The 13,958-nt window shown below is 46.1% G+C and overlaps 1 protein-coding gene across 5 annotated transcripts in view; it reads left to right on the forward strand.

The window, feature by feature from the left end:
• Garre1 (granule associated Rac and RHOG effector 1) overlaps positions 1-13,958 on the forward strand; it is a 78,766-nt gene that overhangs the window by 41,801 nt on the left and 23,007 nt on the right. For all 5 annotated transcript variants that reach the window (XM_028877793.2, XM_028877790.2, XM_028877792.2 and 2 more), the window contains exons 4-8: positions 7,054-7,254; positions 11,963-12,103; positions 12,356-12,451; positions 12,565-12,726; positions 13,684-13,842. In XM_028877793.2, coding sequence (XP_028733626.1) covers positions 7,054-7,254; positions 11,963-12,103; positions 12,356-12,451; positions 12,565-12,726; positions 13,684-13,842 — 759 coding nt within the window. The remainder of the gene's footprint in view (positions 1-7,053; positions 7,255-11,962; positions 12,104-12,355; positions 12,452-12,564; positions 12,727-13,683; positions 13,843-13,958) is intronic.

Genomic DNA, 13,958 nt, shown 5'->3' on the forward strand with positions numbered 1-13,958 from the left:
AGACACCCAAGGTGTGATTTCCAGTAGGTAGGTGGACACACATTGAGAGAACAGAGCTGAGGTCCACAGTACAAAATGTGGGAACTGTTGGTTAGTAGATGGTATTTAAAGATAGAATACTGGATGCGGTCATCAAGTGCATGCTGCTGGAGAACCAGTAGCCTACCAGCATGGAGAGGTCGAAGATGACTGGGAAGCAGCCAGCAGGGATTGAGGCCAGTGTAGTAGTGTCTTGGATGTTGGATGCCAAGCAAAGCAAATGGGTCAACGCAGACGGGGAGGCTCACCCTCTTAGCATTGCTGAGCAGACAGGCCAGACTTCCTCTCTGACCCATTCGTTCCAAGACCTGCCACAGAAATCGCCAGTTAGAACACCATGGAGGTAAATGGCTGGGAGTGTCCCTGCCAGATGGGCATGGAGCTCATAGTCTCAGTGAGGCAGTGGTTCAAGTCACACTGTTTTGTGTTGTTGAAATAGCCTCGTGTTGCCCAGGCTGACTTTAAACTCCTGCTTTTGAGTGGTTCTTCTGTCTCAGCCTCCTGAAAACTGAGGCTGCAGGTGTGTTACTGTGCTCAGTTTTGAAATATTCCTAAGGGCAGTGACAACTTTTAACAAAAAATACACTCAGATCAACAGAAAGAATTTCCAGAATTCTAATGGGATTCTAGGTCATATGATATGTGGTGACTTGGATATATTTTTATTTCTACCCCATATAAACATACAATATGAATTTGCTTATGGAGAAAACTTGTATCTGGAGTGGGAAAAGTGCTTAAAGTAGATAAGTAGATGTTGTCTTTGATCTCCCATAATTAATGTGGATTTAGTTACTTACCTTTAGTAGCCTTTCCCTGGTTAATCTTTTTCTTTTCTTTTCTTTTTTTGTTAAGGCAGGGTCTCTTAAAGCCAAGGATGACTTTGAACTCTTGATTATCTTGCCTCACCTCCCAAATGCCAGGATTACAATCATGCACCACTACAGTGGCTGGCTCTTCCTTGGATGAGTTTTTATAATTACCATTAGTTGTGTTAAGATTTATAGCAATGTAGCTGAAACATTGCTTCTTGTGAGGCTGGAAAGATGGCTCTGAGGTAAAGAGCAAGTGCTATTCTTGCAGAGATCTGAGTTGGCTTTCTGCATCTATGTTGGGTGGCTCACAACCACCTGTATGTAACTGTAGCTCGAGGACCTAATACCATCTTTTGGACTCTGTGCTCACCTATACTCACATGGACACACAACAAATACACATAGTTTAAAAATAACTTAAAAATCTTGAAAAAAATGGCTGGGTGTGCTGCAACAAACCTTTAATCCCAGCATTTGGGAAGCAGAGGCAGACTGGTCTTTGTATGTATGAGTATGAGGCCAGCCTGGTCTACATAAGAATTTGTAGACCAGCCAGGGTTAGATAGTGAGACCCTGTCTCAAAAATAAGAACAAGAAAGACTTCTTACATATTCAGCACATATTACATGATAATAAACTCAGGACTCTGTGCATGCTAAGGCAGCTGCTCTATTATTGACCCCTAACCCTAGTTCAGCAATATATTTTTGGTATAATTTATTTAAAAAATGAACCACAAAACCAACATACACCATCTAGATTTTACTAAGATACCCAGTGCACAAGTCTGGGATATAAGAAATGCTATAGTAGTTGCTGACTTTGTTCATTATTTTCTTTCTTTCTTTCTATCTATCTATCTATCTAGGTTTTTTGAGATAAGATTTCTCTATGTAGCTTTCGAGCCTATCCTGGAACTCACTCTGGCCTCAAACTCACAGAGATCCTCCTGCCTCTGCCTCCAGAGCCACCACTGCCCGCTGTTGGCTATATTTATTTGGGAATAGTTGGTACTATTTATTTTTAGCAGACTCCCCCCGCCTCCCCAATCCCAATCCAGTTAAAAGTGAATATGTATCACTGTTAGAAGTTTTGCCCATTTGACAGGAGCTCAGAAACCACCTCCTCTATTTTTACTAGCAATAGAGCAGCTTGTCCAGGTCAGAATGTAATTTTGTCTGAGTTGGTAGCATTTGGTATTGGTGTTGCTGTGGAGCATATGCTGACTTTAATTGCATTCCCTGGTTCCTTCTCCTTACATACAGTGTGGCTTCTCTCTGATGGAAAACGCTGACTGCAGAAAGGTTTACAGATTTTTTGTTAATCAGAAGGAATCCTGCCCAGGGGATGGAAATCTGAGTCTTACTCGAGCAGCAAGCATTCCACCATAGTACAGCACCAGCAGTCCTTGTCAGTAGTTTGCATGCCATTTTCAGTAAGCTTGTTGTTTTCCATTTTTAACCTATAGTACAGTTTTCATGAGGACTTTCCACAGTCCACAGGAGTCTGTTGCATTCTCTGTTTCTCTCAAGATGCATTTAGATATGTCAGTATCACATTCTGGTTTGTGGGTTAGGTCATTAGGTAATGATTCTGGAATTATCATAAAAAAACAAAAGGATGTATTCAAAACAAGGCCGAAGACACTGGAAACCAAATGGAATCTGTAAGGTATGTATGAGTACTGGAGAAAAGAGAAATGATGGAATGGCTTTGGAATTTCTTTCTTTCTTTCTTTTTTTTTTTTTTTTTTTTGGTTTTTCCATACAGGGTTTCTCTGTGTAGCTTTGCACTTTTTCCTGGAACTCACTCTAGACCAGGCTGGCCTCGAACTCACAGAGATCCACCTGGCTCTGCCTCCCAGGTGCTGGGATTAAAGGTATGCGCCACCACTGCGGGGGAACAAGTTTATCTTTTGAAGACTGTTTTTTCATCTGTAAAATGGGCAAATTGCTCACAATCCACAGGTTTTTTTTTTTTTTTTTTTTTTTTTTTTTTTACCATCTGTGGTACTCCTGGTATGGTGACGGTGGTAGCTGTTGGTGGGGCTTCAGTGCTATTTAAATGTCAGTGCCTGTCCTTGACTGTTTCACTCACCCTTTCTCCAGCGTACTCAGTCTGTTCTGCAACCCCGGGTGCCCTGAGTCTAAGAAACTTTCTCTTTGTGAACTAAGGGAGCTAGCTGTCTGTAACCTTGGGACACACACTCTTCCAAACCTGTGTGATGACAGTCTCCCCAGGCACCGGCAAATCGCTGAGTCAAGGAGGGTGAGGTCTATTATGGGGGCTGGAGACTGGGCCAAGAAGTGAGATAAAGAGAAAGGGTGGGCAGAGACAGGAGTCCCGGCCTCTCTGAAGGTGATGTTTATGTGTCTTACTTAAGGTGCCATTTTAGAATAAGTGGTCACTAAAACCAGTTTCCAATGCTCAGGGTTGGGTTGGCCTTTAATTAATAATTTACAACATGTTTTGTCACAATCATAATTTAGGTTGCTGCTTTCCACATCATGGGAAGGAGGAAGGCATTTGTTACAGAGAAGCTGTAGATTGAATGACTCATCTGAGGTCAAGCACATAATAAGCAGAGAGAGCAGACTGACTGACAGACTGGTATCTCCTCCCCCGCTGCATCCTGCAGCAGGGGGACCCACCCCAGTCCCAAACTTCTGTGATTCAGACACCAGGCTTCACCACCAATTCTCAGAATATTCCTTTCAGAGTCGGAGACATAGCTTTCTTCCTTGGCTCTAACCTCAGAGAGCCTTTTCCTCACCACCTGCCAGGCAGTTTCGATCTCCAGCTGCACCTGACCTGTGTGTCTATTTATAGCTTTGTTGTCTCTCCTAGCCCTGTTAGTATGTATGTAACCCACACGGCACAGGGGCTTTCTCACTCTCCTTCCTGTGTACCATCACGGGTTTTGAGCTCCGTACATACTAGGCATTTGCATGTTGTATATTTATTATTAGAATGAGCAAGTCCTTTTCATTGGTCAGAAGCTGTGAGAATGTGACCTCAGCATGGTGGCATCTTCACTTCTCCTCCTTTCCCTCCTCCCATAGCCTGTCAAGAGGCCAAGGGAAGAGGAGAGAGAGAATGTCCTGGAGGACTGTGGGGAGCTCCCTGGAGCCCTCAGCCAGTAGTTAAGACTGAGTTTCTGTTGTGTGCCTAGTCTCTGCCTAGCTGGATATTGAGAGTGTTGAAGGCAGTGGGGCACACTGGCTAAAAGCTTAGACACCGAACACTGAATGAAGAGACTTCTCTGCCTCATCTGTTTTGTGTCGTAACCTCGATATCTAGTTTCCTAGCTTTCCTAGCCTCAGTCTCCTCTCTGTAAAATGGAGATGACTTCATGGGGTGTATTGGGAATGCACTACAACCCATATGAAATCTGTAGTGTAGACCAAGCGCATGCTGAGTGCTCAGTTTAAGCTCACTGGTAGTGTGTAATTCATGTCAGGTGTCTAGCTGGATCTTAGGTCTGCTACCTCCGTGTCCCTCATGCTCCCCTTCAGAGACAGAGCCTTGATGGGGAGGAGCTCTGAGGAAAGGGCCAGTGGAAAGCCAGGAGGTCTGGGTGGAGTTCAGCAATGATTTAGCTGTTCACTACAGAGGGCAGACACTTTGGTGTGAGCTTTTTGTTTGATTGCTTTGGTTTTGGATGAAGTTTTTCTTTGGCTTGTTTGCTCTGGTGATTTCCACTGGGAAAATCATTCAGAGGGAGTAGGTGTTACATTGGGAGCTGGCCCATTCCAGTTTCTTCAGCAAAATAGCTCTGATGTGTGAGGCTAGATTGGGTTTGTGGTAAAGAGCAGCATCTCACTGGGGATGTGGCTGAGTCTTTCAGGCTGATCCAAGGAATTAGAACAAGGGGACTCTCTGATGTTAGATCTTTGTAGAAAGCAATATAGACAGTTGGAATTTTTTAGTATTTTGAGATGGGGTCTCACCAAATTGCCCAGTCTGGCCTTGAACTTGCAGTTCTCCAACCTCAGTATCTTTGCAGCTAGCAGTTTCTCCCTCTGCTTTAAAGAGAGAAACGTGGGAAATCATAACAAATATATCACAGCTGTGGTCAAGTAAAAAAAACTAGACTACGAGGTGTACAACTCCTGAAATCCAAGAGACCCAGGAGACTGAGGCAGGAGGATTGTAAGTTCAAAGCCAGCCTGGGCCATTTAGTGAGACCTTGTCTTAAAGTACAAAGATAAAAAGGGCTGAGGATGTAAGCTATGGCTTGTTCTGCTCCAGGCCCTGGAATCAATTCTCTTAAGTGCCACCAAAAACATAAAAGGATCCGGGTAGTGGTGGCGTACACCTTTAATCCCAGCACTCAGAGGCAGGCGGATCTCTGTGAGTTCGAGTTCCAGGATAGATTCCAAAGCTACACAGAGAAACCCTGTCTCAAAAAACAAACAACCAACCAAACAAAAAACCATAAAAGGAAGTCAAGTCTCCAGCAGTGAGAAAGAGAATGGTTGCCCTGGTCTCCAGGTAAATGCTCTTTCATGGCTTAAAATGTTCATAGGGCTAACAATTTGGAACATTTGTCTATTAACATAGGATTTTGGCTTCTATTATTGAAGCTCTAGAGAAGCGATTATTAATAGTGTTCTGTTATTAAGTAAAACTCAGTAGTCAGATATTCGAGTAAAAACCTGATAGATGAAACGAGCAATGGAGGACTAATCAGCTGACCCTACCTCTCCACACTTCCAAATCAAAAAGACCCTTGTGTAGCTAGAGTTTTCCTGCCTTGCCCACAGTCAGGACAAATCTTTGTCACCCGCCAGTCCCACAGCCGCTCAGACCCAACCAAGTAAACACAGAGACTTATATTGCATACAAACTGTATGGCCGTGGCAGGCTTCTTGCTAACTGTTCTTATAGCTTAAATTAATACATTTCCATAAGACTATACCTTGCCACGTGGCTGGTGGCTTACCGGCATCTTCACATGCTGCTGGTCATGGCGGTGGCTGCAGTGTCTCTCTGCCTCAGCCTTCTGCTTCCCACAATTCTCCTCTCTCCTTGTCCCACCTACTTCCTGCCTGGCCACTGGCCAACCAGTGTTTTATTTATTGACCAATCAGAGCAATTTGACATATAGACCGTCCCACAGCACCCTTGAATATTTCTAAGCCCCTCTATTCCTGTCTGTCTGTCTGTCTGTCTGTCTCTCTCTCTCTCCTAATCTGGGTCTGCCAAAAACTCTATGGTTAATTCTGGCCTTCTGATTCAAGGTTTAACTTTATTGTCAGTCTCAGGAATGTCACTGTGATGAAAATATCCCACAACATATTATTATTGTTTTGAAGTAGGGGCTTACTCCATAGCCAAGGCTAGCTTCTAATTCTTTTTGTAGACCATGCTGTAGACCATGAACTCATGATGCACCTAAATAGCCTCCCAAGTGCTAGAATTACATGTATGCATCATCATCATCAGGCAAATTTATTGTTTGAAAGAAATGAATTTCCATCTGGACATGGTGGTACACACCTTTAATCCCAGCACTTGGGAAACAGAGGCAGGCGGGTCTCTTTGAGTTTGAGGCCAGCCTGGTATACATAGTGTATTCCAGGACAGCCAGAGCTATGTAGTGAGACCCTATGTGAATTATTAACCATCCAACCAGCCACTGATGTGTGTAGGGTTAGTGGTTTCCTGCCCTGCTGATGGAATTGTCTCCTCTGTTTTGCTGACTCCTAGAAGACTTTTCTGTCGGCTTTGTTTTGTAAGGCTATGGACCGACAGACACTCTTTTCAAAACGATATTAGCACAGCACGAAAACAACCAGTCTCTTTGGGTCCATTTCCAGTGCAGTGTTTGCTTCTAGGTGAAACCAACCTTGCAGATTTTCAGTCACATGCCATGATTATTCCTTTGCATTCTGAACCCTCTGTGGCCATAATTGAGATTATGGATGGCTCTGGCCCAGCAGGAACTCAGAAGACAGAGTCTAGACAGAAGTGAGGATAGGTGGCAGGAAGTTGGAAGACCCATTTGTGCCTGGGCCTACTGCTTGCTTTGAAATGTTTTGACTTTAAACTTCTAGTACCAAGGCCCAAGAGGCAGGGAGACTTTTTAGCATTGCATGCTCTTATGAGTCCAAATCTGTTGACAGTTGAGAATTTATTGCACTAATCCATGAACAACCCACAACCTAAAATCTCCCGGCTCTTTTTGTTTTCACAGGTGTTGGGGCGATGCTTTTTGACAGTGGTGCAAGTCCATTTCCAGTTTTTGACTCATGCCTTGCAGAAAGTCCAGCCCGTGGCTCACTCTTGCTTTGCCGAGGTAGTTGTGCCAGAAAAAAAGAACAGCAGCAGTCTGTCTGGCGTGGGCCACACACCCGAACTGGAGGAAGCTGTGCGATCCTGGCGGGGGGCTGCTGAGGTAACTGACCTGGGAGATCTGGCTGGGTTCCAGTGGAAGAGGCTACAGGGCTTCTTGTCTGTTGGCTCCCAGGGGAGCAGAGCCACTTGCTTTAGACATTGAATTAGAAACATCCCTCGCTTGCTTATTCCTGTGATAGCAGATGTCTTTAAGAGTGTCTATTTTGAGCTGGTGGTGGTGTACACCTATAATCCCAGCACTCAGGAGGCTGAAGCAGGTGGATCTCTGTGAGACCACCAGCCTGGTTCTATAGAGTGAGCTCCAGGACAGCTAGAGCTGTTACACAGAGAAACTCATCTAAAAAAAACCCCAAAAATGAATGTCTGCTTTGTGTCAGGACTCTGCTGGGCACTAAAACAATACCTACAGAGAAAGACTTACAAAAACAGGGTACAGAGGGTGTAGAGTTGTCCAGACCAAGAGGAAAAGCCCTGCTTCTGAGTGGGAGTGGTACAGGAAACTCCGGAGATGTGAGCCAGGGGAGAAGGCTGGCACCTCAGTCAGAAACGACACAGTGGACCTAGCTGGGTAGGCAGGCAGGTAGGCAGAGGAACAGGATTGTCTGGCAAGGTGACCCTCACAAACACTGGGGTGCAGGAATGTGCCACCACAGCTGGCTAGTGTGGTGCTAGGGTTGGAACCTAGGGCTTCCCGCATGCTAGGTAAGTACTCCACAAATGGAACTACTTCCTCAGCACTGTTGGGGTGTTTGTTGTTTGTTTGTTTGAGAGAAGGTTTCTCTGTGTTGCCCTGGATGTCCTGGAACTTGCTCTGTAGATCATGTAGTTGCTCTTCTTCATCAGCCGGATCCCAGGCTTCATACAGACCCGGTCTGGGCTGCAGACTCCTTGAAATCAGGCCCACAGCTCACAGTGGTGTTGACACAGCAGGAGTCGGCCTCAGCCCTTGACCTCACACTCTTTCAATCTGGGCTGTTAGTAGGTAGCCCCCACACTTAGAACTATCTTGCATCCCATCCAGGCTTTAGGCCATTTGGTGGTTTTTTAGAGTAATTCTGTAACTGTTTCTGAAGTTCTTATTAAGCTGATAATGCCTTATCTCTAAACATCTTTAACTTATAAAAGGCCACAGCCCTGTATAAGCGGGAGAGACAGGAAGATGGCAATTGTGGTCCCAAGACAGGAGTTCTCTTGCAGGCTCCTAGCAGCCCACAAAGGCCGCACTGAGCAGAGGGAGGCACGCACTGCAGTGCCGACTGTAGGAGCAGCACACCAGGAGCGGGCCCACGGTTGTGATCTGACCACACAAGCTGGACTGTGACGGTCAGCACCACGGCAGAAGTCCAAGGCCATCGTAGGAGCGGGGAACAAAGCCTCGAAGCTGGGTGCTCCTTTGCTGCTACATTTCAGCAGTTCTCTTTCATGTTGACACCCCTTTTTCTAGTGAGAGAAAGGAAAAGCAAACCCTCAAAGTCACTGTTCTATTTTGTAGAATACAAGATCACTTATGGTTAAGGAATAGTGTGTTGATTTCTTAAATGATGTCTAATTTGTATCACCCCACAGTTAAGTTGCGGTGTACTACATTTTGTTATAGGATTTTTTTTTTCTTTCTAGTTTTTCAAGACAGGGCTCCTCTGTGTAGCCCTGGCTGTCCTGGAACTCGCTCTGTAGACTAGACTGGCCTTGAACTCACAGAGATCCACCTGCCTCTGCCTCCCGAGTGCTGGGATTAAAGGCATGCACGACCGCTGCCCCAGCTTGTTACAGGATCTTACAGGACCTGTAGCCAGGCGTGGTGGCAAACACCTGTATCACAGCACTTGGGAGCTGAAGCAGGATTAGGAACTTGAGGTCATCCTTGCTTACATAGTGAATTCAAGGCCATCTTGGGGTATGTGAGGGTACCCTGTCTCAAGACCAAACCGAACTGAACTGATCTTCTGTCTTCCATTGAGTCACACCGGGCTGGTTCGTAGCACTGTGCTGTCTCTGATGTTGTAATGCTTGGTGTGCCATCATCTGCTCTCTTCCTGCTTTTGGTTGATTTCCTCCGTCATGTCACAGGCTTTCCCAGGGGGACCCTCAGTGCCAGCTCTCTCTCCACTGCTGGTCGGTCTCTCTCTCTCTCTCTCTCTCTCTCTCTCTCTCTCTCTCTCTCTACTGCTGATCTCTCTCTCTCTCTCCACTGCTGGTCTCTCTCTCTCTCTCTCTCTCTCTCTCTCTCTCTCTCTCTCTCTCTCTCTCTCCACTGCTGATCTCTCTTTCTCTCTCCACTGCTGGTCTCTCTCTCTCTCTCCACTGCTGGTCTCTCTCTCTCTCTCTACTGCTGATCTCTCTCTCTCTCTCCACTGCTGGTCTCTCTCTCTCTCTCTCTCTCTCTCTCTCTCTCTCTCTCTCTCTCTCTCTTGCTGGTCTCTCTCTCTCCACTGCTGATCTCTCTCTCTCTCTCCACTGCTGGTGTGGGTTCAGATCTTTGTCTGTCATCTGGCTTCACAGCCTTCTGTCCTTAGAGTGTCTAGGCTCCAGCCTCCTGAATATTCCTTTTACATCCTAAAACCTCAGCACCACCTCACTGATCTCCCTGCCTGCTTCCTGCTGGTGCCCCTTAGCCACACTGCCCAGTGAAAATGGAACCCCCGATGCAGTCTTTCTTCTTGCATGGCCAGAACAGTACCGCTCCTCCAGCTCACCTCCATCTATTTCCTTCCCTTTCACGACAACAGAGGAGGTGCCCTGTTCTCAGGTTCAGGGCTTGCTTTGGCAGCACCTTATTCTTATCCTCAAGGACCTGGCTTTTGCCGTGGGACCCAAAGTTTTCTCTCAACACTAATGTGCTTCCAACACAAAAGCCTACCTGTTCCTCTACCCCTTTGACAGCCCAACTTTTTGGAGGAGGTGTCTTTTCCTCACCTTTCTCGTTCACTCTGAAAACCATATATTCTCTGGTTTCTTCTCAACCACATAATCATGAAGGACTGTAAGCACATAAAACATGATACGTGTTATTAGCAAGATGGCACAGCAAGTAGAAGCGGTTGCCACAGAAACCTGAGAGCCTAAGTTCTGTCCCTTGGAATGCAGTGTCAAAGGAGAGAACCGATGCCCAAAAAGTTGCCCTCCAGTCTCTGCATACACAGCGTGGCACACGTGTGCCCAGTCCTAGACACACACTAAATAAATATATGGAAGCATTTGGAATTCATGTTCAGGAAAAGGTTACCTGCTTTGTTTGCTCTGAGCTGTCCTTCCTTCATCTGCTTTGCTAGCCTCTCTGCAGTACAGCTTCTGAGGGTGAGTTTCTAAGGTTCGGTGTTAGGTTTCTTTTTCCCTGGGGGGTCTCTACCCAGTGTTGGGACTTAGATCACTCCTGTGCAGAGGAATGCTTCAAATGTACTTGGTCAACCCACTTTCCATGGCCTCCAGGGCCCTGAATTAAACAGCTGCCTATCTTAAGTTGGACAGGTGGCTCGGCTCTGGCTTCTCACCATGTTTCTCTCTATACCATCCTCACGCTGGTCAGTGGTGCCGTCTGACACTAGACTGCATCTGAGACCTGAGACTGACCTTTCAGTGTTCCCATCATGTCTGCACCCAGGCAGATCCTTAGGAGAGCCCTGCAGGCTCACCTCCAGATACTCTTAGGGCTGTCCCCTCTTCTGCGCCCCCCCATACCTAGTTTTGGGAGGGTGGGTCATACTTTCCTGAACTGTTTTCTCCCATTTCTGCCTCGCCTTTCTGATTTTTAAGTCGGACATCTGTGCTTCTCGTGTTGTTAGGGTCTGATATGGACATCTCACTCTGGCACACTGAGTCCTACCGTATCGTTCTGCTCTATAGAGTTCCTTGGAGTGTTTTGGATCCCTGGTGGATATTAGGAATTGTTAGTACCTTGACATACCCTCGCCCTACCCTGAGCACATGCAGTTCCAACTCCCTACCTAAACTGCTGTTTTCTGAGACAGGCTATTGTTTTGTAGCCCAGTTTGGTCTGGAACTTGTAATCCTTTGCTTCCGCCTTAGAGTCCTGGGGTTCCAGGATTCCTGAAGATGGCTTCTCCACACCACGTTCAGTGCCTGCTGTGCCCCCTCCTCCAGTTCTCATTGTTTACCTTTTTGGCTGGTGAGGCCATTATCTCCAGGAAGGCAGGGACCAGGCTTTATGTTCTAGGGTCAGGGCTAGTGTCTGTCAGCAGCTAGCACAACCCCCGGAGGCTAAACATTTCACTGGAAGATTCTTAGAAAGAGTCAAATGGTTTAAATCTGAAGACTGTTAGGTTTCAGGGCTGGGTTAGTCTACAGGCTCGTGTGTACACATGACTTATGAAACTGAAAGCCTTGAACTTGACAGCGTTGAAGCTGCTAGTTTCCTTCCCTGTAGTTCTGTGAGGTTTGTAAATGTTAATATTCTATCCTGACCTAGAAGAACAGGGACTCACTCCTAGTAATGTTATTTGGCCAGGCATGGTGGTACAGGCTTATAATCCTATCACTCAGAAGGCTGAGGCATGCCAGTTGTAAGCTTGAAGCCACCCTGCGTTACATGGCAAGACTGTCTCCAAAAAGACCAGTAAGCCTGCAAAATTTCAGACTACCGACTTTGTAGTGTGAACAGTCCAGAACTCCAGGTGTATATCCAGCTCACATACTTCATTTATGGTGTAGGATTTGTTGCTGGTGGTACTGTTTGAATTTTGCTAGCAACTGTAGTGCCCTTCTTTACCTATTGGTTACTGTTTATGTCATAGGCAACATCTAGATTAAGAGAGAGAGGCTGTGACGGACGCCTGGCAGGAATCGAAGTCCAACAACTCTTTTGTTCTCAAAGTGCAGCAATTCCTGAGCACCAGCTCAAAGAGCTGAACATGAAAATTGACAGTGCTTTGCAGGTAAGTGTTTCAGTACTGGCAGATGCATAGAGAAATGACTGCTTAAAAAGGCAACAAAATAATAATAACTAGAAAAATTTAAACATAATATTTTTATTCTTTGAGAATTTCATGTATGCATGTAGTGTATTTTGGTCATATTCACCCACCTATCCTTCCCTAACCCCTTCCACAACTGTAGAAATTTTAAGTTCTTATTTTGGTTGGACTTGATTGTATTCTAATCTGCTGCATTAACCCTGATTCTTGCAGGCATATAAAATAGCATTAGAAAGCTTAGGCCACTGTGAATATGCAATGAAAGCTGGCTTCCACCTGAACCCGAAGGCCATTGAAGCAAGTTTGCAGGTACACTTTTCTCTCTGGTGGCTCTGGGAGTTGTCTATCAGTCCTGTGGGAACCAAATGCTTTGCCGTGTGAGCTGTGAGTCACCTCCGCTCTCCTCTCCAAACCCTTTCCAGGGCTGCTGCAGTGAGGTGGAAGCTCAGCAGACGGGGCGAAGGCAGACACCCCCACAGCCCATGCAGTGTGAGCTTCCCATCGTCCCTGTGCAGATAGGACCGCACTTCCTGAAGGGGGTCTCCTTTAATGAGTCGGCTGCTGACAATCTGAAGCTTAAAACGGTAGCTTTCCCTGGACTCCCTGGGTTCCAGCACCTGAGCGTGAACTTGGAAAGAGAACTGTTTTGGGAAACTTGTGGGCTTTTGAAGAATGTAGATTACACAGTGGAGATCAAGGACGGAGGCTCTAACTTTTCTGAGTACAGTGACGGCCAAATGCAGCCTGTGATGTCCTGCTTTGTGTGTGTGGTGCTAGGGGTTGAACCCAGGGCCTCACACGTGCATAACAAACACTAAGTCACACCCAGCCCTGGGTACCCTAATAAGACATTTGCTAAGAAAGTTGTATTAGCAATTTAAATGAATAATTAAAATAACAAACATTTGTTCAAATGTTTAACAGAGATTGAGAGTACACCATGAACTCCTGTTGATTAATGTTTTCGGGTGTGATTTTGAGAATTAAGTAACAGAAATCTTAGTACAATTATAATAATCATTTGTGAAGCATCATTGGTGCAGGAATTACAGCAAAGTGCTTCTCATGCATTGTTTTATTGAATTCGTGTCTCACTGAGTTGAGGCATGGCTCTTCCACCTGTTCCCATGGGACAGAGGAACTGAGACCAAAGTAACATGCCTAGCAATTAGGAGAGCTGGAACTTGGGCTCATTCGGTCTGTTCTAGAGCCTCTCTGCACTGACTTTGTTATTGTTTAAAAAAAAGTTGAGGTTGGGCCAGGCTTGGTGGCACATACCTGTAACTCTACCATTCAGGGAGGCAGAGAAAGGTAGCTTTCTGAGTTTGAGGCCAGCCTGGTCTACATAGAGTTCTAGGCCCATCAGGGACACACAGTGAGACCCTGCCTGCAAAATCTGTGTTTTGTTTTTTCTACCTGGCATGGTCTGGGTGTTGTCAGAATGCTTCTCTGGAGGATGGTTGTGTAAATGCACTCCTACAGGTTTTGGAGTCTTGCCAATGTCTTGAGATGTGCACTCTCCCCTCTCTGTCGATCTGTAGCATACCATGTTACAGCTCATCAAGGAAGCGGGCTGCTACAATGGAGTCACACCTAGGGATGACCTTCCTGTGACAGAAGTACTGAACCAGGTGTGCCCGTCCACGTGGCGGGGCGCCTGTAAGACTGCTGTGCAGCTGCTGTTTGGCCAGGCGGGACTGGTGAGTGTGTGAAGGGACAAGAGAAGCTTGTGGGGTGGCATATGTGCAGATACACCACATTCAGGAGGCTGAGGCAAAGGGGGAGCGTGAGGCCAGCCTGAGGGACATAGGAAGAC

This window comes from Peromyscus leucopus, chromosome 1 (genome assembly GCF_004664715.2).
Source record: "Peromyscus leucopus breed LL Stock chromosome 1, UCI_PerLeu_2.1, whole genome shotgun sequence".
Lineage (NCBI taxonomy): Eukaryota > Metazoa > Chordata > Mammalia > Rodentia > Cricetidae > Peromyscus > Peromyscus leucopus.